General features: G+C 41.0%; 1 protein-coding gene across 3 annotated transcripts in view; it reads left to right on the forward strand.

The window, feature by feature from the left end:
• The window catches only part of ncanb (neurocan b), a 202,129-nt gene that overhangs the window by 46,485 nt on the left and 134,234 nt on the right, over window positions 1–21,410 (forward strand). For all 3 annotated transcript variants that reach the window (XM_085152483.1, XM_085152482.1, XM_085152481.1), the window contains exons 3-6: window positions 10,717–10,946; window positions 11,052–11,220; window positions 15,742–15,916; window positions 19,637–19,764. In XM_085152483.1, coding sequence (XP_085008609.1) covers window positions 10,717–10,946; window positions 11,052–11,220; window positions 15,742–15,916; window positions 19,637–19,764 — 702 coding nt within the window. The remainder of the gene's footprint in view (window positions 1–10,716; window positions 10,947–11,051; window positions 11,221–15,741; window positions 15,917–19,636; window positions 19,765–21,410) is intronic.

Below are 21,410 nucleotides of genomic sequence, written 5' to 3' on the forward strand. Positions count from 1 at the left end.
CTCACCACAGTAAAATACATATAAATATTTCTCCTTGTGTGTTAATTTGAATAATTTCTAGTGAAAAAATTTAAATGCAACTATAACCTCATACTAGGGTTTTGGGAAAGCAGCTACATAGTCAGTTTTGAGGTTCACTTTGAGGTCTAATGATTTTTAAGTTTAAACAGGAGTACCTGTTTTTTTATTTTGTTGTTGTTGTTAGTTTTTTTTTTAACTTGCAAAGTATATGGTTAATAAATAATATTTAATCTGATTATTATTAATTAAACAACTGAGCAGTATTTGAGTATGCAGAGCGGTAATGTGCATCTAAAATAAACAGCATCATTAAAACACTTGTCATTAAGTGCATTTTATCGGATGTCTTTGGTAAATGGCCTGTATTTGTGTAGCGCTTTTACTAGCCCCCCCTAGGGACCCCAAAGCGCTTTACACACCCAGTCATCCACCCATTCACACACACATTCACACACTGGTGGAGGCAGCTACAGTTGTAACCACAGCTACCCTGGGGCAGACTGACAGAAGCGAGGCTGCCATATCGCGCCATCGGCCCTTCTGGCCAACACCAGTAGGCGGTAGGTGAAGTGTCTTGCCCAAGGACACAACGACCGAGACTGTCCGAGCCGGGGCTCGAACAGGCAACCTTCCGATTACAAGGCGAACTCCCAACTCTTGAGCCACGATCGCCCAGAACTTTCATTTCTGGCAGATTATTTAACCCAGTTCTGTGGGTATCAGAGCACCTCTCCAATGGTCTGCTGGAAAAGACTCATTTGATACTCATCTTAGGAAAAATTCCAGTTTATGTAACAAGTGCACAGGAGGCCAGTTAAACATACAAAACTGTTACAGTCTACAAATAATCAGAAAATGCAATCTAAGTGTATCATAAATAAATACTTGAGTAAAAGTGCAACAGAAAATTTCTTAGGAACTCAACAGTTGCAAATCTGTTTATTTTTACACAATTATTTTTCTGATAATCATATATGAATTATTAGTATTGCAGTTAAATAAATATAAACCGCCTCCTGTGAACTGTCTCTGTATGTAGCACCTCCCAGGTGAAAGCAAAATCTCAAAAGAGTTCAAGCCGAGCCTGCTGCTGTGCAGTTGTGTGTGTTGTATCGACTGTCATTTCTTAACACAGTAATCAACAAATAGCGGCGTGACTCTGTCAGACAGCTCGTCTGTCATGATTTATGACCCGCACACACTTGTCCACACACACACACTTCCACAAACATATAATCAGCTGGCATGCAGCCAGCAGAAGCGAAGTGGCGACGACTGCAGAGGGATATACTCGATCAGTCCCGGGAGCTCTTGACTGGCAGGTTGGCAGCTGTGATGTTGGCAAATTGAAGACAATGCTGCCTTTATCTTTGGAAAACCCGTTGCAAGCCCCATGGAAAGAAAGAAAAGGAGGAAGAATAAGAAAGAGAGGACGAGAACAAGGAATGATGTTCTCAATTGTGTTCCTATTACAGTGAAAATGCCATTACCGCCCACCCTGTGTCTGTGTGCAGCTCCGTGCCAGCTACATAAAGGCTCTCCGACTGTTTAATAATTCGAGAGCACCTCTAATGGAAAGACAGATGGGTCAGTGGTGACGATCACGCAAATGCCTCTGTGAACCAACAGAGAAAATGGGAAAATCTAAGCTCTACCTGCAGCCTGCTGGAAGTGGATCTTCGGGGAAGAGTTGCACGATCTCCTCTTACACCTTACCCTTCTCGTACCCATGCAGGCAAAGACACAAGATGAGGTCAATAAAAGATCACCCGGTGACATTTAGAAGAGTCTTCCATAGCCAGTGTTGGGGAGTAACGGAATACATGTACCGCCGTTACGTATTTAAAATACAAAATATGAGTAACTGTATTCCGTTACAGTTACCGTTTAAAAAGGTGGTATTTAGAATACAGTTACTTTGTTGAAATAAATGGATTACACGGCGGTACTTCCCTGTTTCATATTGTGGCGGGTCAGGCCTGTTTGGGTTTTGTTTGACAGCTACGTTCTGTTGTTCCAGGTGGCAGCGTTACGGTTGCCATGGTTACAGGGTGACGCTCTCTCTCTGCATGTTTCCTGGGTGAGAGAGGCCTTTTTGTTGTATTGTGCTAAGCTAATAGGCAGAATGCTACAGGTATAGCTCTAAAGAATGTAGCATCATAGGCAGTGTAGTCCGTGCTGCAGGGAGAATGGACTGCCATACACGTTATGTGTCTGTGAGCGAGGGAGGGAGAAAAAGGAAAAGTAGGAGCTGTCATCGAGCAAAAACGGGAGCTGGAAGCATGTAAATATAATAATAACCACTGCAGCCAAGAAGAGTGCCTGACGAGCCCAGTTGTAAGTAAGCTATTAAGACTCGACTGTACACCGTGTTCGTGTTTTCCTCCAAAAACAATAAGTTCTGTTGGAGCAGCCTTTCAACGCCTCTCTCTGTCTCTGCTAGCAAAGTTGACCCAGACAACAAAGTAAAGCTAGTTTTCGGCTACGAGCCCGACACAGAACCCACCGTATTAGCCAGAGGTCCCTTTACTACGGTTCGGAGCCGCGGACCTTCAGTAACAGTAATAAATCACAGTAATAGTACATTCATGTAGTTGTAAACAGCATGATAATATATTAAGTAATCCAAAGTATTCAGAATACGTTACTTTCATTGAGTAACGTAACGGAATACGTTACAGAATACATTTTGGGGCATGTATTCTGTATTCTGTAATGGAATACATTTTAAAAGTAACCTTCCCAACACTGTCCATAGCACCTTGGGTTTTGCTATCTAATGTTGGCAGTGGACAAGTTTTACTGAGCACATGCTCCCTTTTTGAGCACTTTTCTGCTTTGTATTGACATTCAGGATTTCCTCTTGTCTTTTCTCACCTCACAGCCAGCCAAGCCTTGTTTAGAAAAAAGAATGACAATGAGAAATATGAAACAAGGATAGATAACCAAACAAAAGAGCCTTGTGTGGGTTATGCCTGTGACAACATTTCCATCTAAATGCAGATTTCAGATAGAGGTGGCACTGGCGCCCTTGCTTGTTTACATTCAATACCATGGAGGAAGAGAGCAATGTTGTTGTTTGTCTTGTTTTTTTTTTCCTTTCAAAATTCCCCCAGCCCCCTTCGAGATGTAATTTAGGCTTTTCAACAAGTGAATCGGCAATTTATTTTACTTAATTTCTCTGAGCCATGTAACAAAGATAAGCATTTGTCCAAATAAAGTGGACAGAAAGAGTGAAGAGTGGGCGGGAGAATATGAATGAGATTTTGATTGTTAAGCTTGGTTGGCTACATTTAAAGCTTTGTATCGCTATTGGCAACATTGGGGTTGTTACCCAAATGACGCTTACGCGGGTGGAACTTGGCAAGAAAATGGCAGGCCAATTAAAAGAATAAATTTGCCTATTTTTGTTCTGTGCACGCTTTAGGCAAGGAAGTTTGTAGGTTGATTGTCTTCTGGGAGCGCGTTTCACTCTATTTGTGTGTGTCCGGGCATGTGTGTTGGGTGGAGGGGCATGTGCATGAGTGTGTGACAATCAAAGACGAGTGCCACATCCTCAAGGGGGATAAAGCGAAGAGCGTGACAGCAGGGAGTGGAATCTGATAGCCTCTCTTCTGAAAGATGTGTTTTTTAAGTGAGCTTCTGTTTGTGTTTGTGTTTGTGTGTATGAGCATGAATGTCTCACTTTGTCAATCTTTACACATCTCCTGCTGAATCATAACAGTGCATGTCTACTTTTTCCATCATCTTCTCTTGACTCCCTTTCCACATCACATCACTTCAATTTTTCTGTTACACATACCCCCTGTTTCTTTTTCCCTTTTCTTTCTGTTCGTTTGGATATTGGCTTTGTTTCTCTCCCATTCCTTACCTCCTTCCAAACTCATCATCCTGGACTCTGTCATGATTGAGTCAGTTGTGTATCTTTTACATTACTTCTGCAAGTATGCAAAATGATATTGTTGCTGCCATCAAGTAAAACAGAAAATTATTTAATTATTATTTAGTACTCTAAAACACTTTGCAAAAACTTAACCAGATGCATTCCCTGTGCAGACCAAAAGTGACCACATGAGCTGCCAGGCAGGAGGAAAAGAGGAAGACCACAGAGGAGATTTATGGAAGCAGTGAAGGAAGGCATGCAGAGGGGTGGTGTGACAAAGGAGGATGGTAGAGATGGGATGAGCAGAAAGTTAGATGAATAGAAGAGAGAATGACATCACAGTCCAATAAACCCTCAACAAACATGGTTGTGGGAATATGCTTTACTTTCTACAAAATCACCTGACATAAACCCCAATGTGAGCATTAAATACTGAGAAAGTCAAGCATTCATTACATGGCAAGAGGCTATTTGGAACAGCCATGCTGGCAAAACAGTGGTATCCATGGTTTACATGGACTTGTGGTGCAGCTGAGGTGTATGGTTTCATATATATGTTTTATATTTTGATAATAAAATCAATATTGTTATAGATTGAGCCTAACAACGCAGGGACTCCAGCAACACTTAAAGCTAAAGAGGAACAACTTGTGTTGCTATTTACTGATTGAGCCACCAGAAAATAAATATGAGCATTCATCTAACTAAAAAAACATTTTTTTTAATACATAGGCGAGAAGAAACAGTAATGAGAAAAGGTTGTCTTCTCTAAGTAGCCACTGGTAACAACCCACACCGCTTTGCTTATTTATTCCTCCCCTCCCCTTCTTGTCTTATCGTTCTGCTTTGAAAGCTTCATGCATTTTGTTTCACAGGTCACCTCACTCGACGGGCTGAACGCCTCTCGAGTGCAAAACGAGAGGCCATTTCAGAGCACAAATGCTGTTTGATGTTGCCATGCCAAGCAACACAGATCTGTCGGTGAGGGAGTTAAACAAGTAGCATTTGTCTAAGGCGATGTCACTGGGAGAAGCCGAGAAGTGGGTATTAATGTGTGTTTATGCGTCTGTGGGGAGGTGAAAATGTGATGGGAGGGCTGATGTTAAGCTATCAGGGAAGAGGCACTCATCCTCTTAGCTTGAGCAACTGCAACAGGATAAGGGCTACGGGAATGAGCGATGACAGCTAATCATGCACATTTTTTATGTGTGTTCAAAGGCACATTAACTATCCAGTAAGGGATGAAATGTGGCAGCAAGGCTTGTGTGTTATGTGTGTGTGTCTGTGTGTGCAGTGCAGAGAGTGTGCACTTGATGTTCCATGAATAGTAAATAAGAGATAAGTTGTTTTTTTTTCCACTTGCAAGTACACACACATGCACATCATATTCCCCTGTTGGAAGCATTCAGTGGCTGTCAAAGATAAGGCAACTAATTCAAAGTTGAGTCAGAATGGTGGAATAAGTGAATTTTTACAGAAGGGCTAAGGAGGATCAAGTCCTGAAAACAATAATAATAATAATAATAATAAAAAGTATATCTTTATACATAGGTAAGATAAGATAAAACTTTTTTAATCCCTCGGGTGGGTTCCTCTGGGAAATTCAGTTTCCAAAGGCACAGCACCGACAGAAGTTACAGAGCGTGAGCAGAATATGATATATATACACACACACACATATATATAAATACAGAGACATATATAAATAAAATATACGAAGGGGATAAATAGAATAAATAGGAATAAAAATAAAAATACAAGTGAATTGCACATTTCAAGTATGGAGTCTATTGCACCGTTGACTATTAACAAAAGTATTGCACAAAAGGTAATTGCACAGTGAAGTGAAGAGGCACTACAGCTTAGTTGTTCCCCCCTCCTTCGTCCTCCTGTCTCCCCTCCAGAGAGGAGTTAAACAGTTTGATGGCGTGTGGGACAAAGGAGTTTTTAAGTCTGTTGGTTCTTGTCTTTGGGAGAAGCAACCTGTCGCTGAACAGACTCTTCTGGTTGTTCATGGCCGTGTGCAGAGGATGCCCAGCATTGTCCATAATGTCCTGCAGTTTTTTTTAGTGTCCTTTTCTCTGCCGCTGACACCAGAGTGTCCAGCTTCAGAGCCAGCCTTCCTGATCAGTTTCTCCAGCCTGGATGAGTCCTTCTTTGCTGTGCTGCTCCCCCAGCACACCACAGCATAGAAAAGTACTCCTGCGACCACTGACTGGTAAAACATCCTCAGGAGCTTCCTGCAGATGTTAAAAGACCTCAGCCTCCTGAGGAAGTACAGTCGGCTTTGGGCTTTTTTATACAGGTGCTCTGTGTTGCATGACCAGTCCAGTTTGTTGTCCACCCACAGCCCAAGGTACTTGTACTTGTTGACCACCTCCACCTCCTCCCCCTCTATCTGAACCGGGAGTGGACCTTCTCTGGACCTCCAGAAGTCCACAACCAGTTCCTTAGTCTTTGAGGTGTTGAGTTGCAGGTGGTTTGTGTGACTCCATGCGACAAAGTTCCTCACCAGACTTCTGTACTCCTCTTCCTGATCATCCCAGATACACCCCATGATGGCTGTGTCGTCTGCAAACTTCTGAATGTGGCATAATTCAGAGTTGTAGCAGAAGTCAGAGGTGTACAGGGTGAAGAGAAGAGGGGACAGCACAGTTCCTTGTGGTGCTCCTGTGCTGCTGGCCACAGTGTCAGACGTGATGTCCTTCAGCCTGACGTACTGTGGTCTGTCAGTGAGGTAGTCGGAGATCCAAGTGGAATAAAAATACAAACATAAGAAAAAGTGAGTTGAAAAACTCATCTGAAAGCTGGCAGGTGGTTGTACTGCAGGGGATGAGGAGGGAAAAGAGAATGGCAGGAGATGGGGAGAAAAATGACAGGGATGGGAGAAGGACGGAGGGGGTTGAGCAGCTCACGCAGCGATGCGTCTGTGATCACTGGGAAAGCACTGTTCCAGAAATATGCCATTTAATTACAGGCAGGACAGGCTGACCTTATAGCGTGTAGTACTTTAACATGGATTCAGACAAATAGGAATGGAGCACGACAGCGGAAACCGACACTAATAAAAGAAATCGGGTAGGCTCATTTTCTCCACCTCACTGTCTGCTTCACCATCCTTGGCTGTGCTAAATTCTTTATTTGTTTTTTCTCTCTACTTGTCTTTTGTCACTCATTCTTAGCAGCAGCTGTACCCGTTTGATATAGATCTTCAACTTCTCTGCAGGTCAAATTTTGTTTCTAATTATTTTCTGACTGACTGACACTACAGGCCAGTTTTAAAACATGTTTTATTAACAAAGTAACTTTCTGTGGACTCTGGTCTGTTCCCAGTTGCTGAAGAGTTTTTCAGGTCTCCGTTTCTTTTTTAGGTTCTTATTTTTAGGTACTCTCTGTTTCTTTGCTTTAAGGTTTCTTTTATTCTTAGTATATTGTTGTTTAGTGCTGAGGTTTTATTTTCAATTGTTCCTGCCCATTATAACGCTTGTTATCTTCTAGCAATAGACACTGTTTACATTCATGAATTTATTAATCCCTCTGTGTCTTTCCTCGTTTTAAATTAAACTGGTGTTTATATAGTGCTTTGCTATTCCAATCATTTTAGTAGTACAAGCCTTAATATTGCATTCACAGTCATACAACCACTTTTATCTCTGGCTAAGACTTTTAGCCTAACATTCAGACGCTCACACTCTGATGGATGCATCAAGGGCAACTCTGTCTCACTCAGGAACACTTTAACATGTTTTATTTTTATAGTTACTTGTCTCTTCTGTCTTGATTGTCCTCACAAGTGACTCAAGTGACTCACACTTGTGTCTCAGCTGTTTCCACTTCCCTGATTACCCCGTCTGTATAAATAGTCCCATCTTCTCCTCAGCCTTTGTCTCACTATCTTTTTAGCTCCCTGTGTTAAGTTCTCATGTGGCCTGAAGGATCTTGGATTTTGTATGGGACTTTTGTTTACCAAAGACAGAAAGCAGCATTAAAGATTTAAATGCAACTTGTGTGAGATAGTTTTACAGTCTAAGGTTAGAGGGCAGAGCAGGGTGATAGTGAACAGAGTTCAGTCTTCTAACATCCTGGTGAATGAAGCTGTTTATTAGTCTAGCAGAGCGAGCCCGGATGCTCTAGAAATCTTCTTCCCGAAGGCAAGAAGCTGAAAAGGGAGTGTGAAGGGTGGAAGAGATGGGTGTTGAAAATGTCCATGAGGAAGGGCAGGAGGGCACAAATAATCTTGTTGGCTGCACTCACTATGGCTTGCCGGGTCTTCCGGTCAGCCAGTCTTCTGGCAGGAGGTTGTGCAGCCTCGGTTCCACACAGCAGCACTGGTAGCATGAATACATGATAACAATTGCTAATGACAAAAACCAATTACAAGAGCAGAAAGCTAATCAGGGTATCCCATATGTATTTTTCCAGCAACTAACAAAACTTTAGTCAGCCTAATTGTTTCCTGTTCTTCTTGGGGAATCCAGAGACATGCTGGGCCAGATAGATATCACCCCTGAAGTTCCAGGTCTACCCTGAGGTCTTCAAGGGAAGTTTCCCTGGAGGAATCCTGATTAGAGACCTGCACCACATCGTATGGCTTCTCTTTGACACAAGGGAGCAGCAGCTCTATATTTCTAAAGCTATTCCCTGCCAGCCTACGGAGGGAATTAATTCATCTAAATGTATCTGCAGTCTAATTCTTTTGGTCACTACCCAAAGCTCATGACCATGAGTAATAAATCAAAGGATTTTCTTTCTTGCTCAGCTCTTTCTTCACCATAAGTCTGCTACACAACCCTCATCACTTGCAGCCCTACACTAACCCACCTGTCCATCTCACAGTCATGACTTCAGATTTGGAGGTAACAATTCTCTTCAATTAAACGAACAAAAAAATACAATGAACCTTTCATGTAAGTATTGCTTTCCCAAAAGATCGAACCCTCCTGGAGTCATGGAGCTTAGCCAGGCACGGCTGCAAGAAATATCATTAAGCCACCCATCAGCTGCTGCATACACACAACTGTACATTGAAAATGAATGTGTTTCTTGGCTGTTTCTTGTCTTTGGGCCAAATTAGATAAGACGGCAACATTTTTTATCAGCGTACGTAGAAATAAGAGAAAGGAAGTAGTGACTGATAAGCGAACTATAAAAAAGTGAGATGAGGGGAAAGTGTTTACAGGTAAACCTCATTCATACACTGTGCACAAGAGAAACAAAGAAGTGGATAAAGCTCAGAAGTGATAAACTGCATCACTGTGTTGTGTTGTTTCCCTCTACAATGTAAATGAGCTTCCTATATCTTTTCTGTGAACGTGGCACAGGATTAGAGCATAAAGATAATGTATGATGTGTATTAAAGAAACTCTACCAGTGTAAAAAGAGTTTTACACTGGTTGAAAACAAATATCAATAACAGAACTTTGCAGGATTTTGCTCAACACACTACCTTTTCTTAAAGTCATCCATTTTTATAATATCCTGTCCCTGCATTTAGGATAAAATATTTTTATTTTTACGGTGGGGATGGTGGTGACTTAAACTGCAAAAAGAGGTGTGTAATATTGATCCTATAATTCATATCCACATTTGATGTATGGTTCATGAAAGCACCTTTGAAATCTTTTATATATATGCCTCCCAGTGTTAGATATCAAGCTAATGGTCTGTTGGATCAATGACGGATAATCAATAATCATAGAGACACAATGAGCTTGTGTTTTTTCCCTTCTACTCTACTACAAGAAAGATCTGATGGGGTAACGGAACTCAGAGGGAAAGCACATGCTTGACTGTCAGTGTTTGGGAATAACGGAATACATGTACCGCCGTTACGTATTTAAAATACAAAATATGAGTAACTGTATTCCGTTACAGTTACCGTTTAAAAAGGTGGTATTTAGAATACAGTTACTTTGTTGAAATAAATGGATTACACGGCGGTACTTCCCTGTTTCATATTGCGGCGGGTCAGGACTGTTTGGGTTTTGTTGGACAGTTACGTTCTGTTGTTCCAGGCGGCAGCATTACGGTTGCCATGGTTACAGCTCTCTCTCTGCGTGTTTCCTGGGTGAGAGAGGGCCTGTTGTTGTTGTTGTTGTGCTAAGCTAATAGGCAGAATGCTATAGGTATAGCTCTAAAGAATGTAGCATCATAGGCAGTGTAGTCCGTGCTGCAGGGAGCAAGGGAGGGAGAAAAAAGTATGAGCTGGCATCGAGCAAAAACGGGAGCTGGAAGCATGTAAATATAATAATAACCACTGCAGCCAAGAAGAGTGCCTGATGAGCCCAGTTGTAAGTAAGCTATTAAGACTTGACTGTACGCTTTGTTCGTGTCTTCTAAACAATAAGTTTCGTTGGAGCAGCCTTTCAACGCCTCTCTGTCTCTCGCTAGCAAAGTTGACCCAGACAACAAAGTAAAGCTAGTTTTCGGCTACGAGCCCGACAAGGACCCCGCCTTATTAGCCAGAGGTCCCTTTACTACGGTTCGGAGCCGCGGACCTTCAGTAACAGTAATAAATCACAGCAATAGTACATTCACGTAGTTGTAAACAGCATGATAATATATTAAGTAATCCAAAGTATTCAGAATACGTTACTCTCATCGAGTAACGTAACGGAATACGTTACAGAATACATTTTGGGGCATGTGTTTTGTAATCTGTAATGGAATACATTTTAAAAGTAACCTTCCCAACACTGTTGACTGTCAAAGAAGCAACTAAGAGAAACCTGCTTAATGAGACAAAACATTTTGTTACTTCATTTACAAATGAAAAGCACTGATTTATTTCTCCTCTCCTCTCCTCTTCTCAGGCTTAACCAGTGCAGATACAGTGGTGAATATGCGGAAGGTTACCCATCAGACCATAAGTGAGGAGCTTTCTAAAACAGTTCTGCTCCCTTGCCTCTTCACCCTCCGCCCCAGTGCTGGTTCATTCCATGAGCCGCCCAGAATCAAGTGGACTAAGGTTTGGGGTCAAAGAGGCTCTGATGGCCTGCAAAAGGAACAGTCGGTCCTGGTGGCCAAAGACAATGTGGTCAAGGTACAGTAAACATATTTACCGCTAGTAAATGCTTGACTCGCCTGTAATTTAGCTATTTCTCTCAAACATTTTATTTCACTGTTTCTCTCACTCTCTGCTCCTCAGGTGAAGAAGGCCTTCCAGGGTCGTGTCACACTGCCTGGTTATAATAAGAACCGCTACAATGCCAGCCTCGCTCTGACTGGGCTACGCTCTAGCGACTCTGGTCTATATCGGTGTGAGGTAGTGGTGGGCATTAATGATGAGCAGGACACAGTTCCTCTGGAGGTCACAGGTGAATAAAATGTAAACTTTTCTTTCACTGTGATAGTTATTTTAAATTTAAGGTAAAGTTTTCAACATTTCACCTACTTTTAAATTACTGCTGGTAAAATATAGTGAGTAGTCACACTAGCATCACCCGCTCCTCAGCCTACCTCTAAGGCAGGAAACCCCAGAAGTGGAAGATTTAGAGCTTGATAACCTCATCCACAAACTAGTAGGAAGAAAACTAGGCGGTCTCCTGGAGCCAAGCATTTGGTGGCCAGATCTGTAACCATGATGCTTGGTCAATTACAGTGGAAAGAAATAGCACGAACCCCTGTCTAGCAAAGTCCATGTATCTACCCCATCCTGTGGATGCACCACCTGCAGGGATAGGCATTGATGTTGCGTTCAGTGTGAGCTGGGAGGTAGGCAAAAGTAGGCTCCAGAGTCTTTTTTTTAAGCAGTTGCAAAATAAATATATCTGCAGTGCTGAATTACAATAAAACAACAGTCTAATATTTGTGACTGGATGACTGATTCTGTTTTAAAACTGCTCCAGTTTCATTTCAAAATGATCCCAGTCACGGTCCAGTTGATTTTAAAATTATTTTAAAGCTTACACTTCATTATTTAGTAGTGTGTACAATATCTGTGCAACTGATTCAGGATGTAGTATCTATATGCAGTAGTAGTAGTAGTTCATCTGGTTAGATGTAGCATCATTAGGAGTGCAGACAGAATTACCAGTAATAAAAAAATCAAGAACTAAACTAATAAAGAGATTCAAAAACTCAAACAGCATATTTGGGGTAATCTTCATTAATTATTTGTGCTATTATTGTAGTGTTCAGTTATACCACTGCCTCCTCTCATCCTAATCAGAGCTTGTACATGTAACAAACTTAGGACGTGACCAGGTTTTGTTTTATTTGATGGCTATAAGACGAATTATTAACACTATTTTCAATATTTTGTAAGAAAAAGAAAAAAGGTAGAAAGCAGGAAGTATCCTCATAAAAACTGATTATTTCTATTCAGTGTGTGTTGATATACACGATTACATTATGTATGCGTTATGTGTGTTTAACCAACACAAAGAACTGTCTCAGCAAATAACTGCCGCACTGGTTGTGTATAGCTCCATTGTAGCTCTCAAGGTCTGCCACTATGAATAATAATGACCCTGTTTCCGTGTCAGGCTAGTACAATCATTACAGCAAGGGTTGTTTACTGTTTATGTAGAATGTATGATGATAGGGAAAAGGTGAAGGAACTCAAACACATTAAACATCGTTGACCTGGGCCATTCAGGTGCTGTTCATGCACTGAAAGCCTAATGAAGCCAATAAGGTAGAAACCCAGCAGTGCACAGTGTTGTCAAATAGCATTGCACCGAGAGCTCTGTGTGGCTCTAGGTGGCTTAACTAAATAGGCAAACCATTTGCTCTGTCCAGGAAACCCATATTTGTGGAATACCACGTTACTTGGAGGTATTTGCTCTAGTGGAACCATTATTACTGTGTCAGGGTATTTTATCTGCAAAGCTATTATAGGTTTTTGTCGGGTCACTCACTATTTTTAATAATAACCTACTATCATAATGACTGCGGGGAACTGATTGATGCATTAGGCACTGTACACCACGCCACCACTTACTACGAAGCCATGCTACCGCTAACATAACCAACAGCAGCTGTGAAAGTTCAGAGGACTTTTGGCTCCATTTTCACTCTTCATAGTAATAGAGACAGACTGCACTCAGTTTCTGCACATGGTTCAAATGTGAACATGTGCAAGCTTGTTAATGTCTGTGGGAAATTTGTGTGTGCCTGTTTGTAAAGACCACTATGCCTAATGCCTAATTTCAGTACTTCAACAAGGATGCCATCTGGTTTTGTCAAGTATGAGGAACACCTAATAGGTGCTCATAGAATATTACATTTCATAAGTGAGACCCCTGCCACTATGCTTGGGAGACCCTGTGTCCTCCCGTTCTTGGCCAATTGATTAATACACCATGAAAACCACTCCTTCAGAGAGAAGCCAATTACGTAGCTGGCGAGGAGTAGCCTTCTCCAAGGCTTAGTCTTAATTGGAAGTCACGGTACATGGCCGACCACAGCCGTCCTCTCGCTAATTCTACCAACTGCTCAACATGTTAATTAGCAGGTATTGATACTGCTCAGCTGTATTAATATCATATTAATCCACACCACTCTTCTTATAGAGTAATTTGTATGTCCCCCCGATGTCCTCTTCTGCCGTTTGTTTTTTTTATTTCTCCCTTGTTCCCTCTGCCTTTCTTCCTCCTTGTTTTGTCTCCATCGTCTTCCTTTCTCCTGGCACATATTAACCGACCAATTGGCTGTGTCTCACCAATTACAACGCAGTGCTATTGATTGTGTTTGTCAGACTATCTCTGTGGTGACATATGGCAGCTCACTGCTCAGTGCATAGTGTATCTGCACTGACTATTGTTAATGTAACCTCTGAATGGAAGGGAACTACATGAATGGCCGGATCATGTCAGCTATAAGACGATCATCTAGAAAAGCTGATATCAACTCTGTAAGTTTCTGAAAGTTTACTGGAGAGATTGAAGTTGATGATTGTAGTGCATCGAACAGCAGTGTCTAACACATTAGTGTAAAATGTCACCGCTTTGAAATGTTTCCTCATATAGCGCTTGTGTAACTTACAGGTCAGCACTGCGACTGTTTAATTTTACTTTATGTTCTGTTGTTTCCTTTGTCACCTTTTCTGCGTTGTCACAAATTACAAATTAAAGTGTGGTTTAGAAGTCATCCTCTGAACTTAAAATACATCGTTTGCAGAAAGATGATACAACCAAGAGGTGGGAGTAAACTATCTTTAGACTTGTAATGCATTGCTCAGTTTGTTAACTTCATTGGGACACATTCATTATTTACATGTTGTGCCTTTAATCCAATTGCTTGCAGTTCAGACATATGTGTTTATGTGATATGTAAATATCACTTGGCCCAATGTAGTAGAGTTACTGTTGCTCCTTTCGGAATGGCACAAAATGTTCACATGCTGTCAGACTAGCTTTTTCTGTATTTGCTGCGTTTATATTGTGAGACATGAAAGTGGTTCTCTGATCCATGGCCAGAAAGCGAGTAAGTGATTGTATTTTCAAAAAAATTAGCACTTTGAAACAGCTCTTACCGCTCTGTAATTTAAACAAAAAGGTTGATCATTTATTCAAAATTGCCTCATTGTATTTGTTGGGTTAAATAAAGAAAAATAATTATACATTTTTATACACTGAAGCACATCCATGTAATAATTCAAGTGTCAAGAGACACCAGCTCCTGATTAGTGTAGCAATGAGGGCATCATATGGTGGCTTTCTGTTTTTCCCTTAGGAGACTGTGTGGGGATGTACAAAGATGCATCGTGGTAAAAATAGATGAGATGAGGTATTGTGCATTCCCTGTGGAAAGGCACTGGGTTTCCCATGCTGAGAGGAAGCCCATTTATCTCTCTGGTGCATGTGTTAGCCAGCAAGCTACAGTAGCATCTATGTTTGGACAAAACCCCGCAGCCTCAAAAGAGAAGGGATGGAGGCTGAGAAATTAGGAGAAGAGAAAAGAAACAAAACATTTCTTCTGCCCGCAACAGCAGATGCACTGCTGGTGCTGTGGGAACTCTGTCTGTCTACAAATGGCCCTGCTTACTCTCTGCGCTAAAGCCTGGAGTGTTAATGCTCAAATTGTCACAAGGGCCCTACGTCTCACATAGGAATATCTGTCACTCTCCCAGACAATGCCAGCGAAGATAAAGGCGATGTATTAGTTGCCAAACAGCCACTAGCTTTCATGTCGCTGGATGCACATCAGGGGCACAGTGTTGTGTGAAAGGCAACCAGAGGTGTGAACTGAAGGATAAACACTTGAACTTGGATAGACCTTCTGATGCAGTTCTATTCCAGGTTCGATGGAATATACTGTGCACTGATCAGCTACAGATTTGCAAGTGAAAAAAAATTGGGGGTGGCGTTGTCATATCTTTCTACTTCAAATTTTTTAACCAATCTTTTCATATTCTCCGCTTATTTTTCTTTTCACTTTGGTTTAATGCACGCGTGGTTTTCCTTTTCTTTGTCTGTCTTCTTTGTCATTCCATCACGGGTTCGGAGGCAGGCGGCGTGCAGCAGGGTGACACTGTGTTTGTACTGTTAAATCAGTCAAATAAACATCACCACTGTTTGCCAATCTCTGTATCCAAGGGCAACATCTCTTTTCTCAAATAAGCCAACCGACTATCCGATGCAAATGAGACTCACGTACAGAGGTTCCTGAACCTGAATCCTGTAGTTTCATATCGCACAGATGGAACAATGTCAACACCTGATGAGGATGTCAAGGGGGCTTTGTGCACATATGCCTGTGAGCATGTTAATGCTCATGTTTCGATGGTGCAAGGTTATAGTTCATAAATACTTTGGTGAATTGAAGGTTGCATGTTATGTATTCGTGTTTTTTGAGCTTCCTCTTTATTTCTTATCACGATTTCTTTGCTCCAGGTGTGGTATTCCACTACCGGGCCCCTCATGACCGCTATGCCCTGTCCTTTGCTGATGCCAAGAGGGTGTGCATGGAGAACTCAGCGGCCATTGCAACACCTGGTCAGCTGCAGGCTACCTTTGCTGATGGCTATGACAACTGTGATGCTGGCTGGCTTTCTGACCAGACTGTACGGTGAGGCTTTTAAAGCTGGGTACAAGAGCTATTTGGGTTTTGTTGGAATAAAATTCAAGAATACATTATTCAATATGACTAGTTAATATAGTGACACTGGCTGAATTACTACATTTTAGAAACTGTATATAAACAATGTAAATAGCTTCCAGGTCTTAAAGTGCATTAAATCTGCGTTCTTTCTCCTCTGTCATTACTTTCTTATGATGTGATGGGCCAAATCACTGGTTTCAAGTTATTTATTCACAATGTCCGTTTTTTAAAATTCTGGCACAACGTAGAATGGCCTGGCTAACCGCCCACCTCACCGCTGCTAAATTAGGTGTTTTTTGCTTCGATCATTAATTACCCTTTTATTTACCCCAAATCACTCAGATCCACTCCCCACTCATTGTCGTGTGAAGGCTGTGTGCAGGCAGGAGTGGTAGTAGGAGGACCCAAAGTGCAGACAGTCTTAGACAAAAGGTGAACTTAAACTCAGATTTATTGCTAGATGGCAAACCGAGAACTAGCAAAACTGGGAATACAAATAATAAACGGAAGACAACAATAACCTGAACTGGCAAACGGACAGAACACACAGCAAGATGAGAGTAGATCGCGACACGGAGAAACACAGGGCTTAAGTACACAGAGGGAGCAATCAGGGAATGGGTAGCAGGAGGGAAACACAGCTGGGGCAAATCAGGCCTAACGAGACAAAGGAAGCAAAGCCAGACGCATTTACATGAGACGGACTTTCAAAGTAAAACAGGAAACATAACACAGAGACGCAAACTTGACAAGGTGATACAGCTGACAGGGGAGACAGAGCAACTAGAGAACACAGAGACATAAACCATAAGACAGAACTCTAACAAAGAAACCAAAGACTAGGAATGATAAATAATATAATAAACTCAAAAACCCTGGGTCAACGACCCAGGCATCCTAACACTCGTGGAGTTTGCTTTAAATAACACAAGATGTTTATAGCCAGTTCACAAACCCAAGTGACTCCTCAGTCTTTTTGTGGAATCTGTGCAACAAACCCCCATTAAATAAAGGGTATCATCAGCAAATCCAGGAGAAAAATGTGGGGAAAAAGACATATTTTCCCTCTGGCTAGAAATGGCAACTAAGTAAGTAAAGTTTATTTATTAAGCGCTTTTCATAGACAGGGGCTAAGCTGTGTGACTCTGAAGTCTTGTTCTGTATGTCTGTAAATTTTCTCCCTAACGAACACAACAATGTCGACAAAACACTGGACTTATTTTTCTACAACGTTTGAACTTTGAGAGTGTTTAAACAAGAGAGAAAAGTGTGAAATTCAATTCAATTTTATTTATATAGCGCCAAATCACAACAAAAGTCGCCTCAAGGCGCTTCAAATGTTCATGCCTGTCTGAGAAAAGTGTATAAAGTGTGTAATGAGGGGTTTTACAGCCGTAAAACATCTATAATAATTGTAAAAAATAAAGTTCGCTAATTTGCAGATTTTACCTATCGCGGGTTTTTTTTTAGAACGTAACTCCCGTGAAAAACAAGGGACCACTGTAATGGGAAATGGCATGGGTTCATGCATAGTTTCATAACATGTGTAAGAATTGGTACCCTCAATTTATTTGAATTGTTTTCTGCTAATCCAATTGAGCCAACCTGGGGTAAGTTTTAAAAGGTCATTAATGATAGCTGAAATGAAAAAACAGTGTGGTGAGCAGTTAGGCAGGACGCTGTGGGATAATGATCTAATAGTGCCAAAAATCACAATCACTTTCCGTAAGCTCTGTCTTTTCACTTTCATAAGGCTTTGTCTGAAGTTCATCTATGTCACTTGATTGGTGCTTTTCATTGGCTGTGAGTTAAGAACGCACATGAGTCATTTAAAAAATCCCAACAACATTTGACTGAAGGTATTTTTGGGGATGACTGGAAGAGGTCTTCCATTACTTTTGTATGGTGGAAATTGACCTTGTAACATGCTTTGATCCTTTTTGAATCCTTATTTATGTGGTTTAAAGATATATGCACAAAATTCCTTTCAGCAATCCCAACCCCATTGGTTGGGATTGCTATGCTCGAGGTGTAGTCATGAGGTTCGGTGAAAAATATCAGTCAGTGTGCCAAATTTCAAGTTTTAGAGAATCTGTGAGGAAACTGTCTTCAGTTACAGGCAACACATTATTTATCCTATAGACACTGACTGACTCATAGATTGCAGCAGAACTTGACTTTTAAATAAGTTATCTATCTAGTTCTCATACTAACACGGTTTGCTGAAGAGAGTTATCGTATAAAACCTCTTTCGAGCAGTAGATAAGACTAATATTTCTGATTGTTTTCCTCACTATCAAACATTATAACAAAAGACTATCTCTAAATAATCCGTCTACAAAAACACAAGTTAATGAACTATCTATAAGTATAAAGTATCAAAGTTTGAAAGTCATTGTGATATTTTGGGGGTTTTCATAGACTTGATACTGTGCAACATAATTGGACCTAATAGCTTGTTTGTACACTGGAAAGGCAGTTTAACTACATCAGCCCCCTCTGAGCTGTCTGTCAGCCATGTACTTCAGCTTGCCACTTTCTGTTAAATCCCTTTTTACATTACCAGTCAGAGCCTGCCTCTCCACATTGTTTTCCATATCAGCGTTTTAATTTCAAATTGCCGTTGCTCCACTTGGCAAGCAGACTGACTGTTGTCTGCCTGACAGTTTTTCGCAGACTTCCTGCGGCACGACTTCCTTGCCTTTTTCTTTCTCGCCTTCCATCCCGCACTCCTGTTGTTTTCACTCGGGAGCTATCTAATTGGTCCAGATCCAGGAGGCTCTGACTGCACATCAGCAAGGAGGAAAGTGTCCAATTAATACTTGGTGAAAAAAATATAGACATCAACCGCCATTTCATCAGACACCAAGCAAAAAGAAAGTAGCTGCGGCCTGAGACACTAAAAGATTTTGTTCTTTTCTTATATCACAAGCATGTCTGTCTTCTCCATGTATATTTGATTGCGCATCTTTTCCAAGTGCTTCATAAAGTCCCTGTATGCCCGGCATAATCTTTTAATCAGCCTCTTTGTTTGCGCTGTGGTGCTGCAGGAAACAATGTTCTTGTGGAATAATTGCTCAGTTGGAGCCTAAATATAGATTGTTGATGTTGTTTTTTTCTTTTTCTTTTTAGCCCCACAGGCATGCCAAGCCACCACCACACTCTGATTCTTTTAACCTCTTCTTGACTTTCTATCTCTCGTTCTTTCTCTTTCTAAAAGCTTGAGCATTGACAGTCTTATACCGCGAGAGCACTAAATGCATTTTCAAATGATTTAAAATGAAACTATTTGGTTGTGAAACTCACACCGAGGGCAGAACAATTAAAACAAACAAGATAGTGTATCCATTGAAGTGCTTGCCAATTATTTTCCTGCGGTTGTTGTCGCATATTGTGAATGTTACTATATTTCTTGCTTCCAACCAGATTCAAGGGAGGACATCTCTGTGTTTATTTTTCATTAGTATTTGGGAAATATATTTTGGTCAACTCAAACTTATTGTATTTCAGGGCAGGCAATGATAAAAGTGTACCTTTTATCTTATTTTGTATGCGTGTGAACACAGACTCATCCCAGGGGAGCCAAGTCTCTGGCTGCTTTTTTCATGGCCAGGCTATATTAATCTCACTCTCTTTTCTTCTCTCACACTCTCTGTCATTGTCCCTATCTCTTGGGTTCCTCTGCAGGTATCCCATCCAGTCACCACGGCCAGGTTGCTATGGCGATTGTGAGGACTCACCTGGAGTTCGTAACTACGGCAATAGGTCCCCCGATGAGCTGTTTGATGTCTACTGTTTTGCTAAGCGTCTTCAAGGTAGGAGTCAGGAGCTTCTACCATAAATTTGAGTTTAGTCATGCATGGGTCCACTAAGCCGAGGGTTCGCAGTGCCAGAAGGCTGTGACCAGGCCTTAATACTCTGTTAGCACAGTCTAGAGAAGAGCAGTGGGAGAGGAAAGGGAGGAGAGTTTGTTCAACTGAGGGAGATGCAGAGGCCTGAAGGCAGAAGCTAAGTGGGTCAGTAGTGTTATCATAAAAGTTTGCTCTGATTTGCAGCGCCACAAGAAGAGGTGGCACTGGGCACATCTTATGTGTCCATAATCTTATTTACCCCATCCCCAATTGCTGCATGTTGTAAACTCAATAGCTTACACAATAAAACCGGGAAATCTATAGATTTGGTGTCCATTTTTATCATTTTAATTGTGAGATTTTTACAAGGACGTAATAAAGATGTCATGGACTGTGTGTCAAAGATCGGCTGTGTGGGAGTCGAAGGTGGACTGCAATAGAAAAAGCAAAACAACCTTAATCCTGTCTTGCAAAATGTAAGCAACGCCTAAAAACAGGGCCATAAAATACAAATAAAAGACAACAAGGAACAAAGGAACACAAAGCAATGAGGGACGACGTGGCAAACAACAAGGCGACTCAGACGACATATACTCACATGATAACAAGGTGGAGAGGTAACGGGTGAGAACACAGCTGAGGATAACTTAACATAATGACTCAAAAGGAATAAAAAAATAAAAATGGGAACAAAACAGAGACTAAACAAGCCATGAAAACACAAGGGAGGCAGAAACACACAGGAACTCAGTGACTTAAATACCGAACTTGAAGTAAAAGTAAAAACAGACAATATAAATATAAAGAAACCGACCAGGAAATGCTATTACAAGAAAAATGTCAAAAGCCAAAAGAATAATATTTTACAGAAAACTCAGAACCCTGACAGCACACTTATAACTGCAAAAAAGTAGGTGAAAGCTCTCTTTACACATTAGAGACCTAATATAGATTTACTTTGCAAGTTAGAGGGCATATCCTGATTTCATCAAGTGTTGCTCCACCTTTAAGTTGTTCTCCATGGATGAGTAACTGCAAGTTGGCTGACTTTTTGCCTATAGCCTAAATCTGTTAGCATCACATCATATAAAATATATAGCAATTGAATGCGTGTTTGAAGCATTTTTACAGAGTATTCTGTTCAATGCCAGTTAGCTGGAAGCATTGCAAGACGGATGGAGACAGAGTTGGTTTTCATACATCAAAATCAGTGGTTGTTGGCTAGAAATTGGAGGCCTGCTTTGGTTTTCTTTCACAAATGTCCATAAATCTTGAATGATAGATCTGACAATTATGTCAGTGTTTACTGCATCACCTCAAAGCCTGACGATTATAGCAAGAGCAGCTGGTAAGATGCACCTTATAAAGCTGCTACTGTGCAAAATGAAAGTCCTCCAAATCTACAAGAACTTCAAACCATTTTTAAGGATTAGAGAAGAAACATGGCCACATGATCAAGCTATTTAAACGTTATTTAAAGAAAACATTTTTACTTACATCTTGAAATCAAATATTGATTAAATATTTTCTGTCATTGTCTGACTTTTTCTTTTTGACTGAATGACAGAAAAATCAGACGGCCGTCCATCATTTTTGACAGATTAGAAGAA

Source organism: Neolamprologus multifasciatus, chromosome 23, assembly GCF_963576455.1.
Source record: "Neolamprologus multifasciatus chromosome 23, fNeoMul1.2, whole genome shotgun sequence".
Taxonomy (NCBI): Eukaryota; Metazoa; Chordata; class Actinopteri; order Cichliformes; family Cichlidae; genus Neolamprologus; species Neolamprologus multifasciatus.